The sequence below is a fragment of the Merops nubicus genome, unplaced genomic scaffold (assembly GCF_000691845.1).
Source record: "Merops nubicus isolate BGI_N331 unplaced genomic scaffold, ASM69184v1 scaffold9932, whole genome shotgun sequence".
Taxonomy (NCBI): domain Eukaryota; kingdom Metazoa; phylum Chordata; class Aves; order Coraciiformes; family Meropidae; genus Merops; species Merops nubicus.
This window is the reverse complement of record NW_008592837.1, coordinates 2,899-29,391: the sequence shown is the minus strand read 5'-3', so window position 1 is coordinate 29,391 and position 26,493 is coordinate 2,899. Positions and strand designations below refer to the sequence as shown.

Here is a 26,493-nt window from a genome sequence, read left to right as displayed (position 1 = left end):
TTGGTGATTCTCATTCCTATTCTCCTGGGCTGCCCTGTGCCCTTCTGAATTCAAGCAGCAGCACAGAACATTGCTGTTAGTGAACAAGGGTCTCGTAGAGTGGCTGGATCAAAGCTGCTAGAGACAGACCCAGGGGGAAAAGGCTTTAAATAGTTCCCTTCTGCACTACCTGTCCCTTATTTCTGCCCTCAAAAGAAGGGCAAGTGCCAGACTTTGGGGATTTATTGCTGCTTTGCTTTCAGAATGTGCTGCAGTGTTTCAGATTCTCTTTCTCTGCCTGCTTCTGCCTCTGTTCCATCCCCAAGCTTTCCTTGGACCCCTAATTGCTGACTTCTGGCCATCACAATATAAACAGCCTTTGAGCCTTGGTCTTTGATGGGCTTACTTTCACTACTTAGAACCTTATTTAGGGTAAACAGAACAATTTTTAGCAGTCACTGTAGAAATATACCTCCTATGGTGTCTGACCCTAGAAGAAAGTTCTAACATTGTCATGTAATTAGGGGCCTGATGCTTATGAACAGACTGTGTACTTCAATTTAGACTCCACTGTTCTGCTACTTAAATATTCCCCTGGAATAATTGTGTAGAATCAAGTCAGCTCCCAGGGATCCTGATGCAGAACTGGAGATGAAGTGAGGAGGACTGCATGGGATTAGGGACTTGGGGATTCACTAAGTGGGGGGAAGGCACTAATTTAACTCAATACCCAAATGCATCAGAGTCAGGGTGCCCAGGTGGAGTGTGCAGGCTGACTGTGTGTCCTTGCTCCCCAAGATTTTCCATGCTGAGCCTGGAATTTGACTACATGTGCCAGTATGACTACGTGGAGGTCCGGGATGGAGACAATTTGGACAGCCCAATAATTAAGAAATTCTGTGGCAACGAGAGGCCACCTCCCATCCGAAGCACTGGCTCTTCACTCCATGTCCTTTTCCAGTCTGATGGATCCAAGAACTTTGATGGATTTCATGCTGTCTTTGAAGAAATCACAGGTAAACCAATCCAGAAGTGAGGCATGCCACTCATTAATTCCATTGCACTAATCTCTCTCCCTGCTTTCCTTCATTAAAAACTTTCATGCTGTGTTGCCAACAGCAACTTACACCAAGTCAGTGCAGGGAAGACTCCAGAGCCACCAGATAACATAAAAATGGGAGACTCCTCTAACACAGACTGAGTTCCTCCTACCTGTGTGAGGAACAAGCCCATCAACCACCACAGAAGGTGCCATTTCGTGAGGTTTTTCTGTTTGAATCTGAGAACTAAGAGCACCCAAGGAAATAGAGGAAGGGGGCATGTGTCGAATTCAATTGCAGAATTTCTCAATGCTGTGTGCAGGAGCAGAGTTACTGTCTCAATGAACAAAAACCTGCTGCAAAACCTCATCCTTAGCTCAGTGAAAAATGCCCTGATGTGACTTTTATATTGGCTCGTGTATCATATCATTAGGGCTTAAAAAAAAAAAGAGGGTGTACAAAGGACAGATTATTTCCCTGAAGAAGAAGGGAAAAAAAAAAAAGGCATTTCCCACTCTGTGATGAGCTCAGTGTTATGAATGACAGAAGCAGGGCTCCAGAATTTCTGTGGTTTTGTCAGCACTTGGTGCTTGAGTCCCCCACACTGCTTTCCAACCTTCCTTGCTGGCTGCAGAGCAGCACTGAAAGTGCAGCTAGCTGGCTCCTCGTTTTGCTGTTGCATTTGAAGCAGCCTCTACCCTCTTCCTGGCTCTTCCTTGTTTAGCTATGCAGGGAATTTTGGATAAATCTCTCCACAGTGCTGCTGCAGAAGGCTAATCAGAGCGTGCTGCTTTGCCAGAGATGAATCCTGCAGGATCTGTGGCTCCCAGTAACTTCCCTTCCACGCACCCCGCTGACCCACATTTCAGGAGGCCATCCAGGGTATATCTGGCTCAGGAAGTTCAGTTGGTTTATGTAAGCCTTAGATAAACACCCAAAACTCCAGTGGATCAGCTGTTAGCAGCGAGCAGGGGTGTAACCAGCCATCTGGAAGGTGCCCACCCCTGGCTGCAGTGCCTGCCCCATTTCTCAGCCTGCCCTGTGCTTCAGAGGTGACCTTCAGGACCTGTGGGTACCGTGGCAGGAGCTGCTGACCCTCTCCTGGGCTTGCAGCAGGAGAGGTGATACAGAACAAATGGATGTGGTGTGGGCTAGGTTGCATAAGGGCTGCCTACACTGGGGGAACTAACATTTTCCATATGGTGCAGGCTGAATGGATTCTGTTTTCTCTGCCCAGCAGGGAGCACTTGGTATTCCAGTCCTGTGGAGAGCCTCGTTTCCTCCTCGTTTTTAGGGGTAATTATTCTGAGGCTGGGTGGCTTGGGAGTGTGGTAATCCACACAGGGCACGTTGCAAAGGGCTCCTCAGAGTTGGTCAGGAGCTTTTATTGTGTGCCCTTCATTAGGAGGCTGTGCTGGTCTGAGGTGCAGCTGCAGGGAAAGGCTTTGAAAAAAAAAACCCTACCCGTGTCTTTTTGTGTGAGGCATTAACCTGGCCAGCAGGACAGTTGGGGAGAAGAACACAGCCTGCATGGGGCAGGGGGGGATTGAAAGCTGGGGCAGCACAGGATGGAAAGCTCTGGCAGCACACTGCAAGCTGAAGCATTTCTCCTGAAATTTCCCTCTGTGCACCGTGGAGAAGGAAGATGAGGTCCCCAGAACAGGTTGCACAGGGTTTGCTGGAGCAATCCCCTGTGCTGCAGGTGACAGCAGCAGCAGCACTTGGGCTTGCAGGCTGTGGGGCAGGCCATGGAGGTGATGTGATGTCCCCAGCACCATGCTGGTGTAACAGAGAGGACTAAAGAAGCCTCCTGGGCTGTCAGAACTGGAGTCTGAGCCCTGTGCTGGCTTGTGGAAGTCATAGCTCACTGAAGTGGTGGCACTGGCTGCACAGAGGTCACCAAATCAACGGCCAGAAAGGTTTTATTGATACCAAATAAACTGCAAAGCCTGTGTCTCATTGAGGAAAGGTCACTGCATGTGCATTTGTTCAAGGCTGAGAAGCCACAGGGCCTGCTGTGCTGCCAGGTCTGGAAGGGGGTGCAGGTCCTACCCCATGCCAAGTGTCAAATGGGAAGCAGTAATTGGCATGAGTGACTAGAATTCACTCAAGAGACTTCAGATGAGAAGGGTGGGGTGGCCAGGTGGGGAGGCAACAGCATCTCTTAGGGATTAGACATAGGCTGGATCTCCTCAGATGAAAGCCTGCTGTGGAATTTCAATCCCCCTTCACTTTCTGTACCCCAAAGCTGAACGTTCACTGCTTTCAAACCTTCAAACCACCAGGCTGTACAGGCTCCTCTGCTTCTCCTTCCCTTCCTCAGGGATATTTGCCATTTGTAGGATACTGTACATTTATATTTGTTGCTTTTAACAAATGAATTCCTGTCCTTAGACCTGAGTCTTCCATAAGACTTGGAAGACATCCCTTGCCCAGCCCCATGTGAACTGCTGTTACCTCACCACATGAAGCCTCCAGAGAAATCCATATGTGCTATCTATATATTTCTCTTACCCTCTGGATATGAAACACTCAAAAGATTATGCTTCAAGTGGAGCTTTTGCAGGGCAAACTGCTGATTCTGATGTGTCTCATTCTGGGCTGCAACAGTTCTGTTAAGGTGGACTTGAAGCAGGGCATCAGATCCTGAACTCCTCAGGTGTTGGAGATACTTGACTCTTCAAGTGGATCTAAATCTTGAGATTTTGGCTCTACTTTCTGTCTGCTAGAAATCACAGTTTGGAAAATCATCTAAATGGAAATGATTTGTCTATTTTTTTTGAGTAAATTATGTTCTAGTCACTCATCTCCCCTTAGAGCAGGCACAAAAAAAAAAAACCCAGTGTGTGTGTGTTCTTGCACAGCAGAATTTGGTGATATTAAATGGTGCAGTTTCACATTCTGATATTAATTGATGCTAATATGTACAGTTTGATGTGAACCACTGCTACATTTGTGGTGTGCAAGAGCTTCTCCAGCAGGCTTAGGCTCATCATCACCTCAGAGATTCCTTCACCCAGCACCAAAGAAGTGTTTCTCAGGGGCAAAGCAACTCCCAAAGTCTGGGATGATGACAAGTCCCAGACCCAAAAAACCTCCCAGAACCTTGGATCCCAAACTTCCCCCCCTGAATGGCAGGAGAAATGTACTTTACAAGACACAACCATCATGAGGAAAACTAGCTAGGACCTCCATCTTTTGAGAGACCATAAATCTTCTTGCTTTTCTTCTATAGCTTGTTCTTCATCCCCATGCCTTCACGATGGAACGTGCATTCTGGACCAGAGTGGCACCTACAGATGTGCCTGTCTGGCTGGCTACACGGGGAGCCGCTGTGAGAACTGTGAGTACAGGCACTGGGGGGGGTGTGAGCAGCCTCCAGGGCTGCCACTGCTGCAGCCCATCCAGGGTTGGGAGTGTCATTGATATGTAGATTAGCTCCCTTCAAATCGATTGTCTGTTCTGGGGATTTAACTCCTCGTGCTCGAGCAGAATGTCTTCCTCCAACAGGGCTTGAAAGAACAGGGAGGAGTAAGGATTGTGGTAAGGACTATGTCACCTCTGCTAGCTGAATTGTGCAATATTTGAAGTCCCTGAGGTAGAGCTCCTGCTGACCCTGGAGCATTTCAGAGGTACTGGTGAAATCCCCTTGGGATCACTCCTGACCCAAGGCAGAAATCACGGCTCACTGTGCCCTGCTGTGGCATGACTCTGCCCTGAAGGCACACAACGTCTTGTCTGCCTCCAGAGCTTCCAATTCTATGTCACAACAGCCAATATACACCACCCTCACTGTTTCAGAAACTTCCACCCACGGGTGCCATTGTCAGGAGTGGATTTTTTCTCCTGGAATTGCTTTTACTTCACCAGGGGAGTTAAATCATGCTGACCTGGTACCGCCTCACGTGGATCAGAGGAGAGGTAGCTTTGTATTTTCTATAAGCCTGGAAAAGTTTTGGGGAACAACATGCCCCAGGCTGCCAGACTGCACAGATTCCTGTTGCACTGGGAGAGGGGAGGGGCTGCTGAAGGTTGGGGGTTCCAGACCTCTTCTGCCAGCAGCCTCTTTCCTGGGAGGAGTTTTTTTAGCAGGTCATTTAGGGACTAGAAACTCCTGAGCTCTTTGCAGCTTCTCTAGTGCAATTAGTTCTGGTCCTGCCTTGAGGAGAGAGTTAAAAAACAGAAAAGATTCCTGTCTGGTTCAGAACCAACCTAAATTTCCATTTAATTAAATTTCCAGCAAACCTCAACCCTAGTTTTGGCAGGCTCAACACTACAGTCGAGGCAAGAGATGAAGCTCATTCTTATACTAGTTTTCTTTTGTAATTGCAGTGTAGAAACTTCAGCCGTGCAGCACACAGAGCAAACAACAGAAGAAGTGGCCAAAAACAATAGGATGAGACTTCTGTCTTAGAGCAAACAATGAAGGGTAGAGGTAGCAACAGAATAAAAGGGAGGAGTCATTTGAAAAATCTATACAGTAAGATTTTTGTAACTGGGAAGGAATCCTGTAGTTTGATTTGTGACAGAAGGGTTTAGGTGGATAAAATGATGTTGCTTTATGATGTTTGCAGCTGCATCTTTGCCTCTTACTTATTCTGGGAAATAGTTTTTCCAGCACCTATATTGCTATCTTCCATAGCACAGATACAGGTTGGCTTTTTTTTCTTCTTGTGTATAAATAGCAAACCTCACAGTGGGGAAACATGGCAAATCTCTCTTCTTTCTGGCTTTAAAGAAGCTTTTTCTTAAGCTATTTCCTTCACTTTTGCCAAAACACATCCTAAGTATTTTCCAGCATATGGGGAGAAAGGCAGAAAATTAAAGTTTGATTTGTTTCTGAAGGGTGAAAGGAAGAAATGGAAAAAAAAAACTATCTGTGGCTGTAATTCTTTTTAAATTAGTCATGTAGTTTCCTGAACAGCATTGCAGTTTAAATGTTAAAGGGAGATCATGTCATGCTCAGAATCTTTCAGTTTGTTAGGTCTTGGAGCAGCAGTGCTGTCTTGTGAGGTGAAGCTGAGGGAAATAAATTCATTTCTTCAGAAAACAATCACCAAAGGGTCATTTTTGGAATACTGAAGATGACTTTGGATGCTGTGAGGCTGATTCTTTCAGTCTGGTTTCCTTGGAGCAAGTCAAGTGCAATCCCACCAAAGTCAATGGATTTGTTGATGAAAAACAGGTATCAGAAAGAAGAAAATTTAGAGCCCCTTCATGTTAAGTGCATGGAGAAGATTTGAAGCAGTGCAACAGAAAGTACCCAGAGAAACACAAAGCTTTTAAAGAAGTCCATGGAATGGAGACTGTGGGATTATCTCACTGAGAAAGAAATTAAGGCCAAATTAAACAAATTCAGCAACAGGTATTTCTTGACAGAATCAGAAATCTTCTAAACCTCTCACCATCCCAATGCACTTGTGTCTTTTTGTCTGTTATCAAGATTTGTTTTAAAGATATGGGGGAATCATTATTAGAATTACTGGATTAACCTTAATGAGATAAACCACAAGGAACCTATTTTTTCTAAAATAAATTCCATCTATTTAACAGGATGATCCACATTAGTCAAGCTGCTTTCCTGGAGTAATATTCAACCCTAATTGCTCTACCAGTTGCATTTTGCAATATTAATAAAAGAACTAAAGGCACAGGTTGTTTATAATTAGCAGACTCTTTTCTCTTTCAGCAGCCAAGAAATAGTGAGAGAAATTTGTCTTTTTAAACAAAAATTGTCTTTTTAAACAAATCTAAAACGAATTTGTAAACACAATTTGAGGGGCTCATACAAAAAGGCTTCAACCCCATGAAGTGAAATGCAGGCATGTAGCTTTCTAGTAGCTGTTAATACTTCAATCAGTGCTTTTTCAGGGCAAGAAATCTTTTACCTAAATATGTCTGATTTCACTCCAGGGGCTGTTAAAAAATAGAAATCTATACAAAATTGGTAAAACTAATGGTAACCAACAGAGTGAGATCTTTCCTTCTTTCTGCTGCCCTAAAACACAACAAAGACAAGTCCTGGAGACCAGCAAGCAACATCTTCTTACACATGAACATGCTTTATTAGGATGATACAGTAAGTAGAGAAAACTAATTCCAATTTTAAGTCCTTGGGCTTCTTTCTGACCTTAAACTGACTTTGCAGTAGAGCTCCCAGTGCCCCCTTAGCCATGCTGACATGGCTGAGGCCAAACTCAGCCTCTTCTGTGGATTTAAATGCCAATAATTCTTCCATCAGAGTCATTTAAAAGCCCCCAAATCCAAATCCTCTTGTTCTCTTAGCCTGCAATACCCTGAAACAAAGCAGCAACTTCCTCAAAAAGGGGAAAAAGTACCAAACTGAGGAGTGGCCTCCTCCTGGTGCTCTGCAAGCTAAAAAGCATCCACTCAAGTATCAGACAATGACTCTGTGCAGCATGACAGCTCCTTGCTCAGTTCAGCCTAAGAAAGGTCTTTTCCAAAGCCCCAGTGTGGAGTCTGCCTGCTGAAGATGCAGCTCTAGAGCAGTGGTGTTGCTGGTACCCTGTGGCAAATGTTCTCCCCCACTGCTTGTCCTCCTAGGACGGGGTGTTCTGACACCAGAGTCCTCCCAGGGCTTGCTGGCCCCAAAGCAAGAGCCCTTAACCTCATCCTGCCCTGAAATTTCCTGTTACCTTTCTTTCAGACAAAGCCAGGCAAGCTGGAGCTCCTAGGCAAACAGGAGGAACTGGGGCTGAATGGGGAATTCAGGGCTCAGATCTGATTTCCATTTTTATTCTGTTTCTCACTCTTGCCTGCCAAGGAGAAGAGGTTTGTTCTGCATCCTAATGAGGGGTCTAATCCAACTCACCAAGCTGTAGGAACTCCCTCCTTGCTGCAGCCTTTGAAGTTGCTGGGGCTGCCCTTACTCTCTTCTGCCTGGCCTCTGGATACAGCTTTTCTTCCCCTAGGGCTGATAGAATCCCCTTCCAGCCTTCTTCACTCCATGGAGCTGTGGTTTGGGTTGTTCTTAGGGATGCCCTCACCCTTAACAGGCTGACTGGCTGATATTTAAGATGGGGTGAAAGCTTAAACACCCCCATACCCCCTGCCTTGTCCTGCTATGGGAGAAATGCATCTTCTTTCCACAAAGGAAAAGAGAGGGGTCATTGTTATAGAAAACTCCCTTCTGAAGGCAATAGAAGGTCCAATGTGCAGACCAGACCCATTTCTTGGGAGTTTTGCTGCCTCCCTGGGGTCTGGGTTAAGGGTGTGGTGAGAAAACCTCTCTGCCCTACCTTTCTTTGCCTACCTAGAGCAAGAGTCTTAGGAGAAACAGCTGAGGGAACTGAGGTTGTTGAGCCTGGGGAAAAGGAGGCTCAGGGGAGACCTTCTCTCTCTTTACAACTACCTGAAAGGAGGTTGTAGAGAGGTGGGGGGTGGTTCTGTTCTCCCATGTACCAAGTGATAGGATGAGAGGTGCCTCAAGTTGCACCAGGGGAGGTTTAGATTGGATATTAGGTAAAAAAAACTCTTCCCTGAAAGGGTTGTCCAGGCCTGGCCCAGGCTGCCCAGGGCAGTGGTGGAGTCCCCATCCCTGGAGGCATTTAAAAGCCATGGAGATGTGGTGCTGAGGGACATGGTTCAGTGGTGACCTGGCAGTGCTGGGTTAAAGGTTGGACAGGATGGTCTTAAAGTAACCCAACATCAATTTTGGGTTGACTTAATTCACTGAGCAACAAACTAAAGGTGTTCATCTCCTGTTGCATCTCCTGGTGCCCCATAGGAGGACAGAAGCACCTAAGAGAAAAACAAGGTGGATGGCTGAGGATGGAAATGGCTACAGACATCTGAAGCAATCCCTGAAGGACTGCTTGAATCACCCTGCAGAAAACTGGTCCCTAGGACTCATCTTTCCTTCTGCTCTGTCAATACAACTGTTGGATTGGGCAAGTCAGACAGTCCCTGGGAGGAAGTTGCTCATATGGTTTAGCAGTGTTTGATCTCATAATATTTTCAAAGTGTTTTGAAACTCCAGTGGGTAAGTGTAGCTGACAGCAAGGCTGAAAAAGTCAGGACATCTGCTTTACTGACAGCTCCTCTTGTCCCTTTGTTATGTTCTCAGTGTCTATTAAGGAGCCAGTTTTTTAGAAAGGGAAACATGTCATAAAGCCCTGTGGCATTCTGCCCAGAGCATAGCCTCAGGCACTGCTAGCATCTGAATAAACCAGCACTGTCTCTGTGTGGATGTAATCCATCCAAGGATGGGCCTGCCACAGGAAGAGCTGTATTTCTAAACCCCAGGAAATGGATTCCCAGGGAAGTGCCATTTGCTGCACTCCAAAACTATACTGAGGTTTCTCCTCATTCTGCTAACGTGCCTCAGAGAGAAAATCATCCACAGGGTTCTCCCTGCATGGCTTGCCATGTCCAGGAGGACAGGTTGGACCAAGCTACATTACAGGTATCCTTGCTGGATGGGACAAAGATGCTTTTCCCTGGCCTTTCATCACTGAATCACTCAGGAGACCAAGTCTTCCTGACAGATCTGCTCTAACCTGGCATAAATCAGCTCTTCAGAACAGAACAACTGCATCCAGGCCAAAAAAACCCAGTCTGCATCACTAGCACCGTCGAGGTGCCAAGGTCACAGATGACAGGGGGCTGCTGTCCAGTGATAAGTTGCTGGTGGAGATGTTTTCTGCCTCCTAGCTGGGTGGGAGATGAGGTGTAGCCCTTGGTTACTCTGGAGCTAGAAGAAATGGAGAAGGACCTCTACCTCTAACCACTCCTTGTGTTCTCTGAACACAACTGATGTGCTCTCTGCAGCTTCTGAGATGTGAGCACGTGGACTACACGTTCTTGCCATGCTTTAGGGCTACCTCAAACTGCTCTGAAACTTTGCTGGAATAACCAGCAGGCTTCAATGCTGACAGTTTCATTCTGCCCCCCTGGAAATGCATCCAAAGGCTTTGTTCCTCCTGGAGAGCTTTGCACTGAAAGGTTTCTGAGCAGAGCTACCTTTCACACTTCCCTTTGTGGGGCTGTGGGCAGGTTTGCAGTGTCTTGCACCCTGTTGGCAGCTGATCCAAAACGCTGCCAGGGCAGAATAGCCTCAGGCAGTAGGAACGGTGAAACAAAGGACCAGGCAACATCCCACTTGCTCCTTCTTAGGACTCCCCTAGTCCTCTTCAAGCACTCAGAAACTGCATTTCCCAGACAACCAAATTGCCCTGCTAGGTCCTTAATACTCTCCTGCTTTTTAGTTTTCCCTACACTCTCATCTCAATTTCCATCTCTTTTTCTTAAACAGGCAATGCCAGATCTTCCTTTCTGCCTGAAACCCAGCTCAGTTCCCTGCAAAAGGCTGAATAAACCCATCTGTCAGCTCTGCCAGGGTGAATCTGTATCAGGAAACCTTGTTTCCCTCTTACAGCAAATGCACAGCCATAAATCTAGTTTCAAAGCAATATGCAATTCTTTAGAGAGCCTTTCTCATCCAGCATTGCCTGAGCATTGTCCCCGTTTAGCTGGAAAGCTGACATCTCCAAAATGAAACACCTCCAGATGATTTACTCAGCTTTGGAATTTGGTGCAATAACGAGCACAGCAGCTTCTCTGCTGCCTTGCAACCTCCCCTCCTCTGCAGAGCGTTGTGATGTGTTCCAAGGGACACATGGGGGAAGTTTATTCTACAGATTGCTTCTTGCCACTGAGAGGGAGAAGTGGCTGCTGTGGATCTTTGGGGTTTCACTCATCTCCACCATCCCAGGCACAAACAGGATCCAGTTGTATAATTAAAGAGGCCATCCAAGCACCGGAAAGGTTCTACCCAGAGCCACAGCTTTCCAAGGGCTTAGAACAATGCTGATAAAGATCAAGTGGCTAATTGTAAGCAACAACCTCCAAATTGCCTCCGGAGGAATAAATCACAGTGGGGGATCCAAGCATATTTTCACATGGATACGGTCTCATTCACAGAAGCAGGGAGCTGGAAAACATCAAGGGTGAGTTCCAATTGGCTGGAAGGGAATGAAAAGATTTGGGGTTTCAGTAGGGATTACATCATAGCTTTGTGTAATTATTCCTAGCTGGTGGAACCAGGCAAAAGCAGAGAGGCCCAGAGAGCAGGGCTGGAAATCACTCTCTCTGCTACTTGGGGTTGGCTGATCAGCTGCTCTTGTTATGATTCCCTTTGACATTTCCAGGACTAACATGAGGACTGGCAAAATGCAGCAATGAGAGGAGATTTGAACTTCCAGGGCTCTCTCATGGGAGATAAATTAAGGCAAAAAAAATCCTTGTGGTGAATTATCTGTCTCAGCATTTGTGCATGAGCTGGAGCTGGGCGTGGAGCTGGTAGAACCTGTCCTGGGGCATCAAAAGGGGCACCAAGGAGACTGGAGAGTTTTCTTCCTTTTGAAACACAAGTGAGTGAGGGCAGGGGTAGTTTTCCCAAATCCTCCCTTGCCAGCAGTCTGAATGGAAGCTACTGCAACACAGGGGGACACTTTTTGGGAATAATCTTTGTTTTAATCCTGAAGGCCAGTTCCTAAGTGACATTGAGGCACCTTGTACAGGATCTGACACAATGTTTGCATGTATTTGTTCTCTGCTTTTGGGAGTTTTGCTTTAAAATAAATAACTTTCAGCCCAAACCTTAGCACTCTTGGCTTTCCTTGTTGAGCCTCTTCTAAATTCTGGTTGTAAAAGTTGCAGCCACACTCTTTTTCACTTAAAACACAGTGTGTGGCTTCCTGCTCAGCACCATTTTCCAGAGTAGGAGATATGGGGAGTTCAGGCAGCAAGAAGGTTGATGTCTTTATGGTGGCTCCCACAGTGTTTGCTGCCATAATTCCAGGAGAACTTGAGCTGAGGGTTGATCTTGAGAGGAGGATGCTCTTTCCTGAGTGTGAGCACTATCTCTGTGGATTCTCCTTGCAGGAACAAGCCTGTACTGAGCTGACTGCAGGCTCAGGGAGAGTGTCAACAGTGCCACACTCTCAGAGGAGTGGACATTCCCACTACAAGGTGCACAGCTTGCTCTGTGAGGTGCTGCAGGACCTCATGAGTGCAGGGTTGCTCTCAGCAGACTGAAGATGTGCCCATGATCCCAGCATGCAGGGAACCTTGAAGGCAGAAAGGAGCCAGACAAAACACTGGGACTCCTAAAACATAAGTCTGGGGTCACACACTCTGTGTGTGACCTGATAGACCAAGGTCTGGCAGCCTGATGCAGGCTAGTTCATCACATCCCTCAACAGACTCACACACTTGCTTGAAAACCTTGCACACTGCTTATGAGGAGGAATAAAAAATCCATCCTTTTGGGCACTCTGAGCTACAGCCTCCAGAAATCTCTCACCTCATTCCCTCCTTGAGGACACAGCCGTTCCAAAAACATTTTGACAGCCAATGTCTTCATGCTTCAGGCTAAAATTATCCTCTGTGGGCTTATATGTTAGGCCTTAACCATCTCTGGGGGCTGCTCTGCCAAGCTGCAGAGGGATGATTTCTCAGGAGAGCCATCTGAGTCCTCCCCCATGGCAGTTCTTTTCTGCCAGCAAAGCCTGTGAGAACCTGGGGCCTCCTCACCCTGTGGGTGCAGAGATTTACATGGATTGACAGAGCTCATGGGCTGAGGTTAGGAAATGAGATATGATGAGGAAAGGCAACAAATTCTCTAAGTCTGAATTCAGAAAAACTCTTTACTCCTTGGGCTTCCCTCTTTAACTCCTGTGCTCTGTGTTCAAGGCACACTCCCACTCAACTCATTGTTTGCCTTCAGGTAAATCACATCTTCATGCTGTAGCTTCCCCAGCAGTAAAATGCAGGCAGACAGTAATTTTATCAAAACCCTTGAAAATACAGAGAGTATAAGCTTTAAGAGCTGTTATAAAATGCTGTAGTAGGGAGTCATGTAGTTAGACTTGCCCTCAAAACAAAAGTTGAACCAAGAAAAAGAATTTGATCAGATCAGAAACTTGCAGGCCAAAAGCCAAAGCTGGTGGGATTTACCACTGTTGGCTTCAGCAGGCTTGGCATCTGCTGCATGAAGTGCATGTAGGTAGAGCTGGATGAGGGTTTTTCTGTTAGAAGGCTTTCATAGCAGTAAATTTTCAAAGAAATTGATATTTTCTGTTGGTTCTTTCAAAAATATCCATTTCTTAACGCGAGGGGAAACAAAAAATGACTTCCACATACTCTGCCTGTTATACTCCCTCCAGCAACAGCCTCTTGGAGCTGTGATTTCTGGAACTTTCAGGTTTCTTGGTTCCAGAGCACTTGGCAGCCTCTACCATGGAGCCAGGAGACTCCAAAATCCTGATGCTGAGGTTCTCTGTGCAGCAGGGCTCAGGGGCTGCTGTATCTTTTAGCAGCCTGCTGGATCATGAATGAGAAAAGAATGTCCTTTAGGCTCTCTGCTGACAAAAAAATCTTCTTTCTGAGGAGAGTTACTTCAATTTCTTCAGATTCAGTGTCTCTCAGGCTTTCTCTGGTAGTCAGACTGATGGGGCCAGGATGGTGGCACCCAGGGCCCCAAGGTAGGTCCATAACTCTCTCCTTCCTGCAGATGTATGCTAGGATGCTAGAAGCTGCCCTACTTGTTACCAAGTGCAGCTCCTGTGGCCATTCTCAGTGTCTGGCCTCCACAGAGCACACCAGCACACATTAAGTGAAAGCAATATTACAAGGACCTAGGAAAATGTCCCCCAGAGCCACTCCTTGATAGCCAAAATGTGCTCTCAACATTAGCACGGGTCAGCCTGAAAGCCAAACTCTGACTTGGGAATATGCCAAAAGATAAATTCCTTCAGCAGTATTAAAAAATCCTGTAAGCAAATGAAGAACAAATCTCCACACAATTAGAAGCTCTGGCACCTAATATTTCAGGGGAGACAAAAATGAAAATGTAAACTTTTTATTAGTAGCAGCAGTGAGAAATGAGATTTATTTCAGGCCTGCAATGTATTATTGAAAGGTTGTGCAGAATTTAGAGATAATGAATGATAGGGGTGAGGGGGAGATATATTATTTAGTGAGGAAATGGATGAAAGGAAGGCAGCAGGAAAAAAAAAATTGGTGTTCATTTAATGAAAGGACCTTGGGACAAAAGCAAATGATAATTCCATCAGTCAAGATTTGAAGGACATTGAAAAGAGAGAAGTGTAGCTCAAGAGATCATCTAATTTATCTCACTGGAGATAAAATGAACATGAAAACTATTTCTAAATGGCAGATAATTGAGATCTGAGGAATGTCTCTTAGAGATCATTTAAAAGGGAGAGGAATTTGCACTGTGATTATTAATAATGGAACATTTGACTTAAAAATTCAGGAACTTACTGTTCCTCTAGTTTTTCTCAGATTGTGGAAAGTTGTCTGTGAAATGTGGAGCCATCTTAATGTTCCATATGGGACAGAAATATTGTTTCCTCTTTTTCCAAGACAGCAAGTAAGAGGCAAGAATGTTGTATAGCAAAATATAGGAAAAAATAAACTAAAATCAAATAATCTCAGTTCACAATGGGCTTGCTGCTGCTGCCCTGCTCTCTCCAAAGCCTGTTCCAGTTTTGGTTTTGTTTTGTTTTCATATTATGAGACTCATTTAATTTCCACTTACACCCTACTATGCCTTTCAAACCTTTGTCAAGGAGTCTTTCTTATAGAGTTTTTAGCTTGTGCATCACCACGATGGTCATTCTTAGCTCTAAGTCACTCTCAAGATTACATTTCCCTAACATTAGTTTCACCTTTCTCTGAAATCTCTCCAGTTTTCTAGATATAAATTCACCAGATCCTTTAGAGGTGTGATGACACTGTGGCAGGAAGAATGGGATCAGCCTGACCCTCATGGAGTCTCCTGGTTGCCCAGACTTTACTTTTTGGCAGACCTTGAATGATTATCTTTCATATTTGGCTGTCCATCACCATCTCATAGTAGAATTTTGCAGCCTCCTGGTCAGTTTTCTAGGCAGCTGGTGGCTTTGGTCTTCTGTTTGTAGAGAGGAAGCTGCAGTGACTGCACACTGCAACCTGAAATCCTGACACTCTTGGTTCCATTTTGACAGAGCTGCCTCAAACTTTACAGTTTGGGGTGAGTATTGCTGATTTCATAGCTAATTCTTTTTTTAAATGTCTTTTTTTTCTATTATTATTTCTGAGAAATGTCTATTAGGGAGTTGGATGTAGTCTTACACCAGGAGAGAAGGCTGAAAGACTTCAATAAAATATCTCAATAAAAGGAGGCTGTCCTAAAATTCAATGGAATCTACTGCACATTCTGAAAGATGTGAGAACCAGCCAAATTCACACTCTTGATGGGAAGCTCTCCACAAAATAGGAGAGAATTGGATGAACCACACAGGGGCTGGGATTCCCTTCACAATAACTGCTCAAAACTTCATTGCCTGAAGTGTTCACAAGGAAAAGGTACAGAAGAGCTGCCTAAAAAGTATTAGGTGAAAGGGATAAAAGGGAAATCAACCTGAAGTGGGAAAAAAAGCTGTAGAGCTCAAACCAAATCAGTAGAAGCAGGTACTAGAGTAGCTGTGGGTGACTTCCAGACTATAGCTGAAAACAGAGAGCTCAGTTGTGGTACTGAGACACAGGGGACATCTCAACATTCCAAACCACAGTTAATTTCTAGAGAGAAAGAAGGAACTTCCAAAATGATCCAAAAAACCCATGAAATGAGTGTCTCTGCCTCCAGTGGCAAAGTTGAAAGAACAGGATGGACCATGAGGGGAGATCCTGTGTTCCAAGAACAAATAATTCTAGTTTTTTGGGGAAAAAAAAAGAGTGAGTATAGCTCAGTGACATTTTTTTCCAGGATGGACCTAGGCCACAAAAGCACCAAAGCATTTGTTCTGCAGAGCTGCACTGAAAAAGTGTATTTATGATCAAAAGGAGAAGTCTGAGTGGTGCAGAGGTGTTTCTAACCATCTTTTCCCCTTTGACAAGCTGAGTGTGACTTTGTACTGAAAGAAATCTAAATGGAGTGGAATGAATTGCTGTTCAGAGAGAGAGAGAGATATTGAGGGAGTGGCTGGGAATACAAAGATGAGGAAACACCTGGAAAATTTATGCTCTATTTCCCTTTTATTTTCATATATGCTTTTTTTGTATACACATATGCACCTGTATATGCATGTGTATGTCTGTGTGCCTCTATTTCACATTTCACATGACAATGGTTAATGTCTAGGAATGAATTTTGTGGCATTTTTACCATTCTTTCACTAAAGAGGACACTGATGCAGAACACTGGCAGCCCAGAGGAAATGTTGAGCCTCCCTCCCTGCATGTGTTTTGATTTGGAGCAGTGAGTCTGGGCCTTTCTCTAATACTTAAATATTAGGCAATTTTTCTGTCCAAGACTTGTGCTTCCTAGTGCAGAAATCATTCTGCTGACTCGTTATTTGATGTTTGTAGTCATCTGTAAATTGAGGGAGATTTCTGTGGAGCCTTGTTCTGGTAAATGCTGCTGCTTTAGGACTGCTACTCAGTGATCTCTTCCTTATGTGAATAACTGGATTGTCCACAATCCTTATAAAGAGATGCATTCATCTGTGTTCTGGGCAAGGATTACAGAGCTGAGGCCTTAGAAAAGTTTTTCCTCTGGAAGTGTAAGGATCAAAATGTGGCCATAGGCTTGTAAGCAACTAGCTATGAGGCAAAACAGAACAAGTCAGACTCTAAAAGCCTATAAAATAGGGATGGTCTTTAGCATTCATTTATCTATCTTATTATACCCAATATATCATTGTAGTTCAGGTAGTCCTTGAGCAGCAGATTGCTGAATGCTGCCAGAATATGCCAGGAGAGTGTTCAACATTTCTTCCATCAAATCCACTGTTTACCACCACTGAAGACAGGGTTCTGTAGTGGATGGACCTGTGTGTAGTATGGCTGGTTTGATGCTCTCAGAGAAATCTTGCTTGCAGTGTTTCATCTAATATTTACTACTTGCAGAAATTAAATAGACCATTGTCTGTATTTTCCCAGTGAAGCAAACGTTGTGGGAAGGGTAAATACCACAGTGTGGTAAATATCAAGGTTCCTTTTTCATGTCATTATGATAACGTTTGATCTACACAAATAATTATACTTCAATATTTCAGTGAGGTTATCTGAAAAAGTGTATAAAAATGGAATTTACAGGAATTTCAGTATAAGATTTTTTAGGATATACATTATTTCATGACCAAACTTGGTCAAAACCCCTGTTAGGATGGAAATTGCTTCAAGTACTAATATTTTGAGTAAATGAGCCTGCTAAAAACACTTAGGCACATGATCACTTCACACTTCTGAGTAATCCTGTGGAGCTGGATGGTTCTAGATCTGTTTTGGAAAGCAGTGTCTAAGTAAGTATATGTAGAACTGCCCTCTAAACAACTTCCTAAAGCCTGGCATATACCTGTCTTGTAATTTTGACCCCTGTGCCCATTTTAATTGGTCTTTCAATGTACTGAATAAAGAATCATCTTAACACAGTCCTGTTTTTGTAATAAAGTGGATTTTTTTGAAATATCTGAACTGTCAGTGGTGATGTGTAGGACTCCAGGTGCTCCCGCTCATGGTATTGTGGAAGGAGATGACTTTAAATACGGGGCCCAGGTTTCCTTCAAGTGCAACGCAGGTTACAGCTTAAAAGGCAGCCGTGTTGCCTCCTGCCAGCTTGATGGGATTTGGTCAGCACAGCATCCTGAATGTGGTAAGGTCACTTTAAGTTTTGATTCTTATCAAATGTTTCGGCCAACGTGTTCGCGCGAAACTCGAATATCCAAATCTCACTTGAAATTGTGTAGATCCGTGGCTAAACTTGCTGTTGTTTCGTTGTCCTGGCTTTAAGGAGCAGCAGAGAGTCTTAGTTTGCTCTGCTGGAGCCCAAGCTTGCAAGGCTTGCTTGTAGAAAGGGCTGAGTGAAACATCAAATCATCAATCAAAACATCAAATGCGGCTGGAAAAGCATTTCCTCAAAGACTTTAGGCACACAGACTGAAAATGTTGAGGACCAAAACCAAGTGAGGGACATTGTGCAGCAAGGAGTAATATTTAAGTGCATGTGTAAGCTTCAGAGTGTGCTAAAATCCAATGTTGTCACAGGAAGCAGTGAAATTCATGCTTAGTTTGAATTATTTACTCAACGTTAAGGGCAAATGTTCTTCATTGAATTTTTATGGTTAGCTGTGTGCTTACTTCTTTGCTGATGTTCAGTGGTTATCATGCAGTGAGGCATCAGACAGAGGGATTAAATGGGATTGCAGGTTACTGTCAGCCTGACAAAAAAGGGGAGATGAAATCCAAAGGAAAAAAAAAACACCTTTTCAGCTGCTAAACAGAACGAGCAGGGGAGTGAGAAATACAGGGATAAGCCTTTGTTAGCATCACACAGGGAATATTGCCATCCAGATTTAGGCCAAAAATGTGTTTATTGGGAGAAAAAAAAACCACAACAAGTAATACAGAGAAGGAGAGAATATTGGGAAGGAGAAAGTAAAAGAGGTTTTATAGGCAGAACCTAGGAGGAAGCTTCCCAATATTAAATTTTTAGTAGAAGTATATATGCTCTCTTTCAATTCCTTGGATTATTGAGCTCTCTCTAAGAAAGCAAAAAGCAGCCAAACATAAAAGTAAAATGAAGTAGTATAATTTTATTATCCAAGTCTAGTGAAGTATTGAAAATACAGAAAAGGGAAGAGAACACCAAGGGCCTGGTTCCAGCAAATGGTTTAAGTGCAGCCTTTTATACTCCTGAAGTAGTTAATGAAACATGAACATCATGTGAAGTCAAGGTGCTTTTTCAGGCTTGTGAGCTACATTTTAAGGTCTTTTAAACAATTTGAGACTCTTATGCTTTCAGCGAAGACTAAAATGTCTAAATTTATAATCTACAGATATCTGTAGATTAGGACTTCTTTAATATTTTATCCTTTTGAAGGCAGAGATCCCAGATGGGTCTTGAAAAGGCACCTTTAATCAAGTGTAGATTGTGTAGTAACATCTGAATGAATTGCCAAGCAATCTGTTGGGTGAAAATAATCCTGTGAACCTGATCAAATGGTTACTATTTTTTTTTCCTCCCTATCATTAGTTCTAGATGAAAAAACCTGCTCAGATCCTGGTGGGCCACTCAATGGCTACAGAAGAGTGGTAGAAGACACTGGGCTCTTGAATGGACGCCATGCAAAAATTGGCACAGTCATTGCTTTCTTTTGTAACAACTCCTATGTTCTTAGTGGGAATGAACAGAGGACCTGCCAAGACAATGGAGAATGGTCAGGGAAGCAGCCAATCTGCATAAAAGGTAGTTTATAATCTTTTTCTTTTTTAACCATAACTCACAAAAACTGCTGTGGTTTTACTGGAGTTTGTTTTCTATACTTTACACTCACCAAACAATCATTTTTATTAAGAATAAACCATCTAACTGACACCTGAGACTGAGATTGGTAGTTTGCCAGCTCTACGGGCTGCTACACTCAGCCAGAGGAGATTCCAGCCACTCCAGAAGGTGTTTCCATCTTTAAACTTGGAAAGAAATGTTCCCTAAGACCCTTATTGCCCTCATTGCAGGTTCAGACCTCTGTAAGATCAAAATCAAAGATCAGGAGGGAACTGAAAGAGAAGAAAATAGTTGATTCATCAGAATTGCTGTCACAGGGCCCAGCTCTCCTCTCACAGCCCTTTTAAGTCCATGGGACCAGCCATGAGTGTCAAAGACCAAGTCTGCAGATTGCCACCTTGAAGGTCTGGTTCAGAAAACCCCTTGAGGACGTGCTTAAGCTATCAGTATTCATCAAACCCCTGAGACACATCTTTAAACACTTTGCTAGAAAGGGAATTACATTGTTGACCTGGAGCTACTCTAAGCATGTCTGAAACCCTGAACGGATGACTGAATTTGGGCTGGGGAACTGTCAGATTCATTTTCCCAAAGCAATTGTTTGACACATTTTTTAAATGGATTTCTTTTTAAACTGAAGTAATGATAATACAAGGAAATATGCCTGTCCCCTGGGGAATTTGCTTTATTCTGCTATTTTAGATGGAAATACTGTCTCCCTGAAGGGTATAGGCATCTGTGAAAAGCATCTTTATTGATGAGAATAATTTGTGGAAAGCATCTTTATTGGTGTTAACTTTGATGGTGACATAAAGGTCAACATACACAGCAACAAACACAGAACTAGTTCTTGTTAAATCCCACAGAACACGAGGGCTCAGGCATACAGATAAAATCCAGCCTGCAAGATTCTTCTCTTCCACTGTGTGCAGCAGGAAGAAGAAGGTCCTAGCAGAGTTATTTCAACTGATAAACTTCACTATTTCATCCTGCTCTTAAAGCAAATAAGCTGACTACACAGAATTAGAAATCCTTGATCTCCTTTCTGTTATTTTGTGCATCTTTGTGTAACTCTGAGGTGTTCCTTTGAATCAGTCTCCAGCTCCTTCCAATGGGTGCACAAGCAAGCAGACTCTTAGAAGCCTGAAACACCTTGCAGTCTTTGTATGCTAAAACACTGAGATTAGCTGTGTATGGCTACACAGATGGAAATCAAGTGGTTTTAATAGAAAATTATTTTTAATATAAAAGTATTTTTGCCATTATTGCAAAAGTTTGCTCGGATCCCAAACCATCAGCTGCAGTGGTGCAAATCTGGCATGGAGAAAAGCTGATGGACAAATCTTCCCCCATGGCTGGAAGTGCCAGTTGAAGACACTCAGTTCCTCCCACCGTGGTACAGGAGATAGATCTGCCAACCTGTGGGGAAGTTTTTTTTCCAAGGCTTTATGTTTCAGGGCCTCTCTTTCTTTTAATGCACATCACTTGCTGCTTTTCTTAATCCAGTCCACTATAAGTAGTGAGAGGAGAGAGTGGGAATGTGTATGAACCATGACTCTTGAGCTGTGACTGTGGAAAAGTACTTGTGCAACCTTGTATTTTTTCTAGCCTGCAGAGAGCCAAAGATCTCTGACCTGGTGAGACAGAAAGTGCTTCCAATGCAGGTTCAGTCAAGGTGAGAATATCTCAACTACAGTTTAAAGACAAAAATATAACTGCTCTTGCCCTCCTCTCCTTTCCACCTTGTGTTTAGCCTGCCTGAGCAGCCATTCCTACACCTCCACAGAAGCCAAGCAGTGAGAGCTGCTGGGAGGGGACATCTCAGTCCAGGTTTGTGAGCTGCTGGCTGCAGCCAGGAAGAAAGGCACAGCCAGAGATATGCAGACTACTGGGAGATGCTGGAATTAGGCTCTCAGGCTTGTGACAGGCTGTGAGAACAGTCTGAGCACAGTTCCTTGGGGCTAATGATGTGTCTTAAAATAGGAACGTGTTCAGTCTGAGTGAAGAAGTGAGTGGGGAGAGGACAAGGAGAGAAGGGGGTGTAGCATCTAATCTGCTCCCATTAAGGTTCATCATCCACTATAGCACAATTGATATAAAGGTGGGTTTGGGGTGGACGTGGGGCAGAGGAGGAAGTAGGGCAGGAGAGGAGGAAGGAATGAAAGATCAGACCCTGTCTGGGCTTTACCCTTCTGCTGATTTCTTGAAATAAGCCCAATCTGAATTAGTTATGATGCAATATTCAGGTTCATTTTTTCTCCATGTAGTAATTTCTCATTTCAGGGTTTGGGTTTTTTTTTTTTCCAGTATGTGATTCATTTATTTTTAGATGCAAGAACTGTCTTCATCTTTGGTCTTAAGAACAGCAATACCAGGTCAGAGTAAAGGTCCAGCTCAAGCCATCTCCTGTCTCTGGCAATGGCCAGTAGCAGATTCCTAGAGAAGACTTTAGGAACAAGGCAAGCACATACTTCCCAAATACTCTCCCATTCTCCAGGTAATTCCAGTGGAATTACCATGTGAAACAAAACCTTTCTTATGGCTTTTCTGGATGCAGGCAGTACCAGAAATCTCAATGGAAATTAAATTCTGCTGCATTTTTCAGACTTCCCCCCCCTCTGCAGATATGTGCTGTTAAGCATTAGAGCAAGGGACACGTTCTGAGTGAGGAGGATTTAAGTATGAGTGTAGCCAAGCTGATGGTCCCTATCTAGGCTGGTGCATGTATTTATTTTTTTAATTATATCCCCCGTTTCAGCTAATCAGTACAATTTCTAAATGGGAGCTTAGTGATTATTGCAATTACGAAATCTCCGTGGTGAGGCAATTATCTCTGTTAATTGCTAAATCAAGCAACTTTATCAACACGATTTAATCTGAATCGATTTCCAAATACCCCCCTGTTAAAATGTACACTGGAGGAAAGATGTGCCTAACTCCTCTCTAGTGAGAATTAATTAGGGCCCTGCCAACTTCCTGTGTCATTTCTTTATTTCAAACCCCAGTATCTCTGTCCTTTTGTGAATGGCAAAAGCTGTCCCACATTTCAGAGGCAACTCAAACTGTAAAACTAAATTTACAGAAACTGGGAAACGAAAAAGAAGAGACACAAACAGAAAGATTATGAATGTGTATTTATGTTTGTGTACATAGATTCAGGAGGAAAATAGTTGGGATGTGAAGGGGAGTATTGCTAAAGTGTGTTGGAATGACATTTTCTTGCCTTATTCTTTCACAAGCAGACTTCATGGGCTTTTAAATGATACCCAAACACAGCCAGTGCTCAGCTCTGGCGACGATGGCTTTTCTAGTGGCACCACTCTGTGTTCTTTATGCCTTGAAACAGGGAAACCCCTTTGCACCAGCTTTACTCAGCCACCTTCAGCAAGCAAAAGCTTGAGATCTACCCAACCAAAAAGCCAGCACTGCCCTTTGGGGACCTGCCCCCGGGGTACCAGCACCTGCACACTCAGCTCCAGTACGAGTGCATCTCCCCCTTCTACCGCCGCCTGGGCAGCAGCAGGAGGACCTGTCTGAAGACAGGAAAGTGGAGTGGAAGAGCCCCTGTCTGTATTCCCAGTGAGTTTCCAAGGGGGGGGGGGGAAATAAAGGCACGTGTTGGAACAGGATGTGTGTTCATCTCAGATAATGAGGGAGTCCCAGAGGTGTGGGCTGGCTGTGCTTCCAGCTGGGAAATGGGAGCAGGAAAGCTTGGAGGATACAGGGCTGGTTTTATCCCCCAGCAGAACTGGTGCAGTGGATGGCAAAGGGATCAAGCTTGCAGCACTGTCATTTGCCACCAATTCTTCTGCTCTTTTATTGAGCAAAAGGAGTAGTGAGTTTCCTGGTTTGAAATTTTTTTTCCTACTATCACTTCATGTTTTCCTGTTCTAAAACCACTCCATTATTCCTAAATATTATTTACTGCAAATGTGATGTTTCTTTCCTCTCTGCACTTTGGCACACAGCTGACAAAAGCATCAAAGTTGAAGCAATAGAATGGAGAGTCTGCATTTTAAAGAGGCTTCCTTTAATATTCCTTACTAAGGACAGGTTCCTATCACAAACTGTTAAATCCAGATAAAATCTGATCCAGAGCTAGTAGGGCAGGAACATCACAAGAGCTGGCACAGCTCACTATTGACATCAGGCAAGCTGTGAAAATCAAGCAATTTTTTAGAGTTCTTGTTTCATTTCATGCATTGAAAATCCAATATTCAATTCTTTTCACTATGGGCATGCACACACTACATCCTAGGGGAAAAAAAAAGTCCACGTTCCTCCTTCAGCCAGGAATTCAGGTAATAATGGGAAAATTACAGTTTTTTTAAAGCTAAATAAAACACTTTTACATTATCATTTTGAAGCTTAGATACAAAGTCTAAGTAGAAAGCTGTCCCTCAAGATAACCACTGCAGTTTGCTTTCCTTTTTGGGCACATCCTAAGCAGGAATCCTATCCAAATTCTTCGTTGGGGAAAAGGTGTTGCCTCATTCTCGGTTCTCCTTCCCCTCAGTCTGTGGCAAAGCAGAGAACATCACCCTTCAGAAGCCGGTGACCTCCAGCAGGTGGCCCTGGCAAGCAGCGATCTACCGGACAGCCAGCAGGGTGAAGGAGAACGGTCTCCGGAAAGGGACCTGGATCCTCATCTGCAGCGGGGCCCTGGTGAACGAGCGCACCGTGGTGGTGGCAGCTCACTGCGTCACCCACCTGGGCAAGACCATCGTGCTCAAGACAGCCGAGCTCAAGGTGGTTTTGGGGAAATTCTACAGGGATGACGACAGGGATGAAAAGAGCATCCAGAACCTAAGGGTGAGTGGGTCGGCTGGGAGTGGAAAGTGATGAGCCCAGAGAGATGCTGACAGCACCTCGGGCTCAGCAGAATGGTTGGTTCAAGTAAGGTTGAAGTCTAAATTAGGATAAATATAGGGATTTTATATGTGTGTGTCTCTTTTTCAGGGGTGGAGTGGGATATGTGAATTAATTAATGGATTTTATCCAATAAATCATAGTTGATTTGAGTTGATTTAATTCTTCCCCCCCCTCCCCCCTTTTTTTTTTCTAATTAGAGAAATTAGAATTTATCTAATTCCACTTTTCCTTTAAGGAAATTTTTTTTACAATATTTCTTTACTGGATTCTTAGCTGTTCTTGTAGTGTTTAATCAAGGTGAGTAACAGTAAGGGTTTGGCCCCAGCATTATGCAATATATTGCTAATATTCTTTTTTTTTGGTGGGCAGATGATTCAATTTCAATAAGAACATTTTAATTCAAAGCTCCCCCTACCCCTCTTTAGTCCCCCAGCCAAATTCTACAGACTGAAGATGACAGGACAGGTAACATCTTTTCAGAAAACAGTGGAAAAACTTGACCTGCCCATTAACTCCCCATTTTGCTGAAAATGTCCTTGGCTGCTTTCCATGAGGAAGAGTTTCATGCAATAAAAACTTTCCTGAAACCCAAGCCAGAAAAAAAAACCCCAAACAACTCAGAAACTTTTGATCTCTTTGCATGTTTCTCACTTGAGCGAGCACGATGGTGAAAGAACAGTTTGGGAGTGGAGGGCAGAGGAGAAATATGCAAAATAAACCATCATGTATTGTAGTAGCATGGAGAGAGTGCTGCTGGCTTGTCACTGCTCTGAACTCCACCATTCTTCCTCCTCTGCTTCCTCCCCAGATTTCTGCCATCATAGTGCATCCCAACTACGACCCCATATTACTCGATTCTGACATAGCTATCATCAAACTCCTGGACAAAGCCAGAATCAGCAGTCGTGTCCAACCCATTTGCTTGTCATCTTCTCAAGACTTGACTTCCTCCACGGAGGATTTAAAAATAATGGTTACTGGCTGGAAGATATTGGCTGACCTGAAAGATCCTGGGTACAAGAACGACACGATCCGCATGGGAGCCGTTCGGATGGTGGATTCACTCTTGTGTGAGCAGCAGTATGAGGAGAGTGGGATACAGGTCAGCATCACTGACAACATGTTCTGTGCCAAACAAGACCCCACAGCCTTTTCTAACATCTGCCCTGCTGAGACTGGTGGGATTGCAGCCATAACTTTGCCAGGAAAAGCATCTCCTGAGCTAAGGTGGCACCTGATGGGATTAGTGAGCTGGGGTTACGATAAAACTTGCAGCCTAGAACTCTACAGTGGCTACACCAAAGCTCTTCCCTTCAAAGACTGGATTGAGAAGAACCTAAAATAAAAAAAAAAAGCTGTGTCTGGAAAGGGCGTTTTGTAATTATCATCATATCTCTCTCAGTCTCTGCTGCTTTAGGCTTTTCATCCCAGGGGTGAGCCCCATCTGGGATAAGGTTAAGGCAGATAGCCTGGTAATTGGTCCTGGGATCAGATGTTCCATCAGGCTGCTTTCACCCACCCCATGGCAGAGGCTCTTAGTGCATGAGAAGTCCTGACATATTTCACCTGCCTCCCCTGGTGGGAGGACGTTGCTCTGCTCCTGAGTCTGACCTACAGAAGAAGCAGGACAGCAAATTCTGACCCCAACTCATCTGTAGTGTGGAGTCCCCGCCGGCGAGCCTCTCCCCAGGATCTGTGTGGCTGAGCAGATCAGGAGGCTGGGAAGAGGATTCATGACAATGGATGAGCTTGTTCCAGTAGGTGCTGTCTGTATTGCCATAGTACAATGTAATCTTTTTCCCTCCCAAGTACTTTACACATTTAAATAAACCACGGTTTGTTTTTTTTAACCTACATACCCACATTGTTTAGATTCCTTGTCACTTCACCGGTGTCTCACTCCAGGGGCTCTCTCCTGCCCCTGTCTGTTCGCATGTGACTCTCACCTGGGACTCTAGAAAGGCAGAATTAGCACAAAATTCAATTACTACATAAATAACAAGAGTTTTTGTTTCTGAATACCTCCACTGCTGCTTAACACGTGAGCCATGGCAATGAAATGCACAGGAATTCCTCTCCCACCTTGTATCCTGAACAGATGAAAACATGAAACATTGTTAAAAACATTTTTTTCAGGTGGATTGTTTCACATAAGACCTATGAAAACCTCAGGAAAATCTGGTTTCCATCAGTTTTTGCAGCAAAATAACCCTTCTGTAGCTCTTCAGGGTGAAGAATAGTGTCCAGGTCTCACTTACCAGAGGCTTTTCTTGACTGGACTGTTTGACT

General features: G+C 44.1%; 1 protein-coding gene across 1 annotated transcript; it reads left to right on the top strand.

The window, feature by feature from the left end:
• Nucleotides 1-777: 777 nt before the first annotated feature.
• On the top strand, nucleotides 778-25,790 carry PAMR1 (peptidase domain containing associated with muscle regeneration 1; the record flags this gene model as incomplete). The annotated part of the gene is made up of 8 exons (XM_008935265.1): nucleotides 778-995; nucleotides 4,255-4,362; nucleotides 17,530-17,700; nucleotides 19,081-19,293; nucleotides 20,941-21,007; nucleotides 22,679-22,911; nucleotides 23,849-24,144; nucleotides 25,013-25,790. Coding segments are annotated over 8 exons (1,843 nt in total), but the record flags the coding sequence as incomplete, so codon positions are not given.
• Nucleotides 25,791-26,493: the final 703 nt, after the last annotated feature.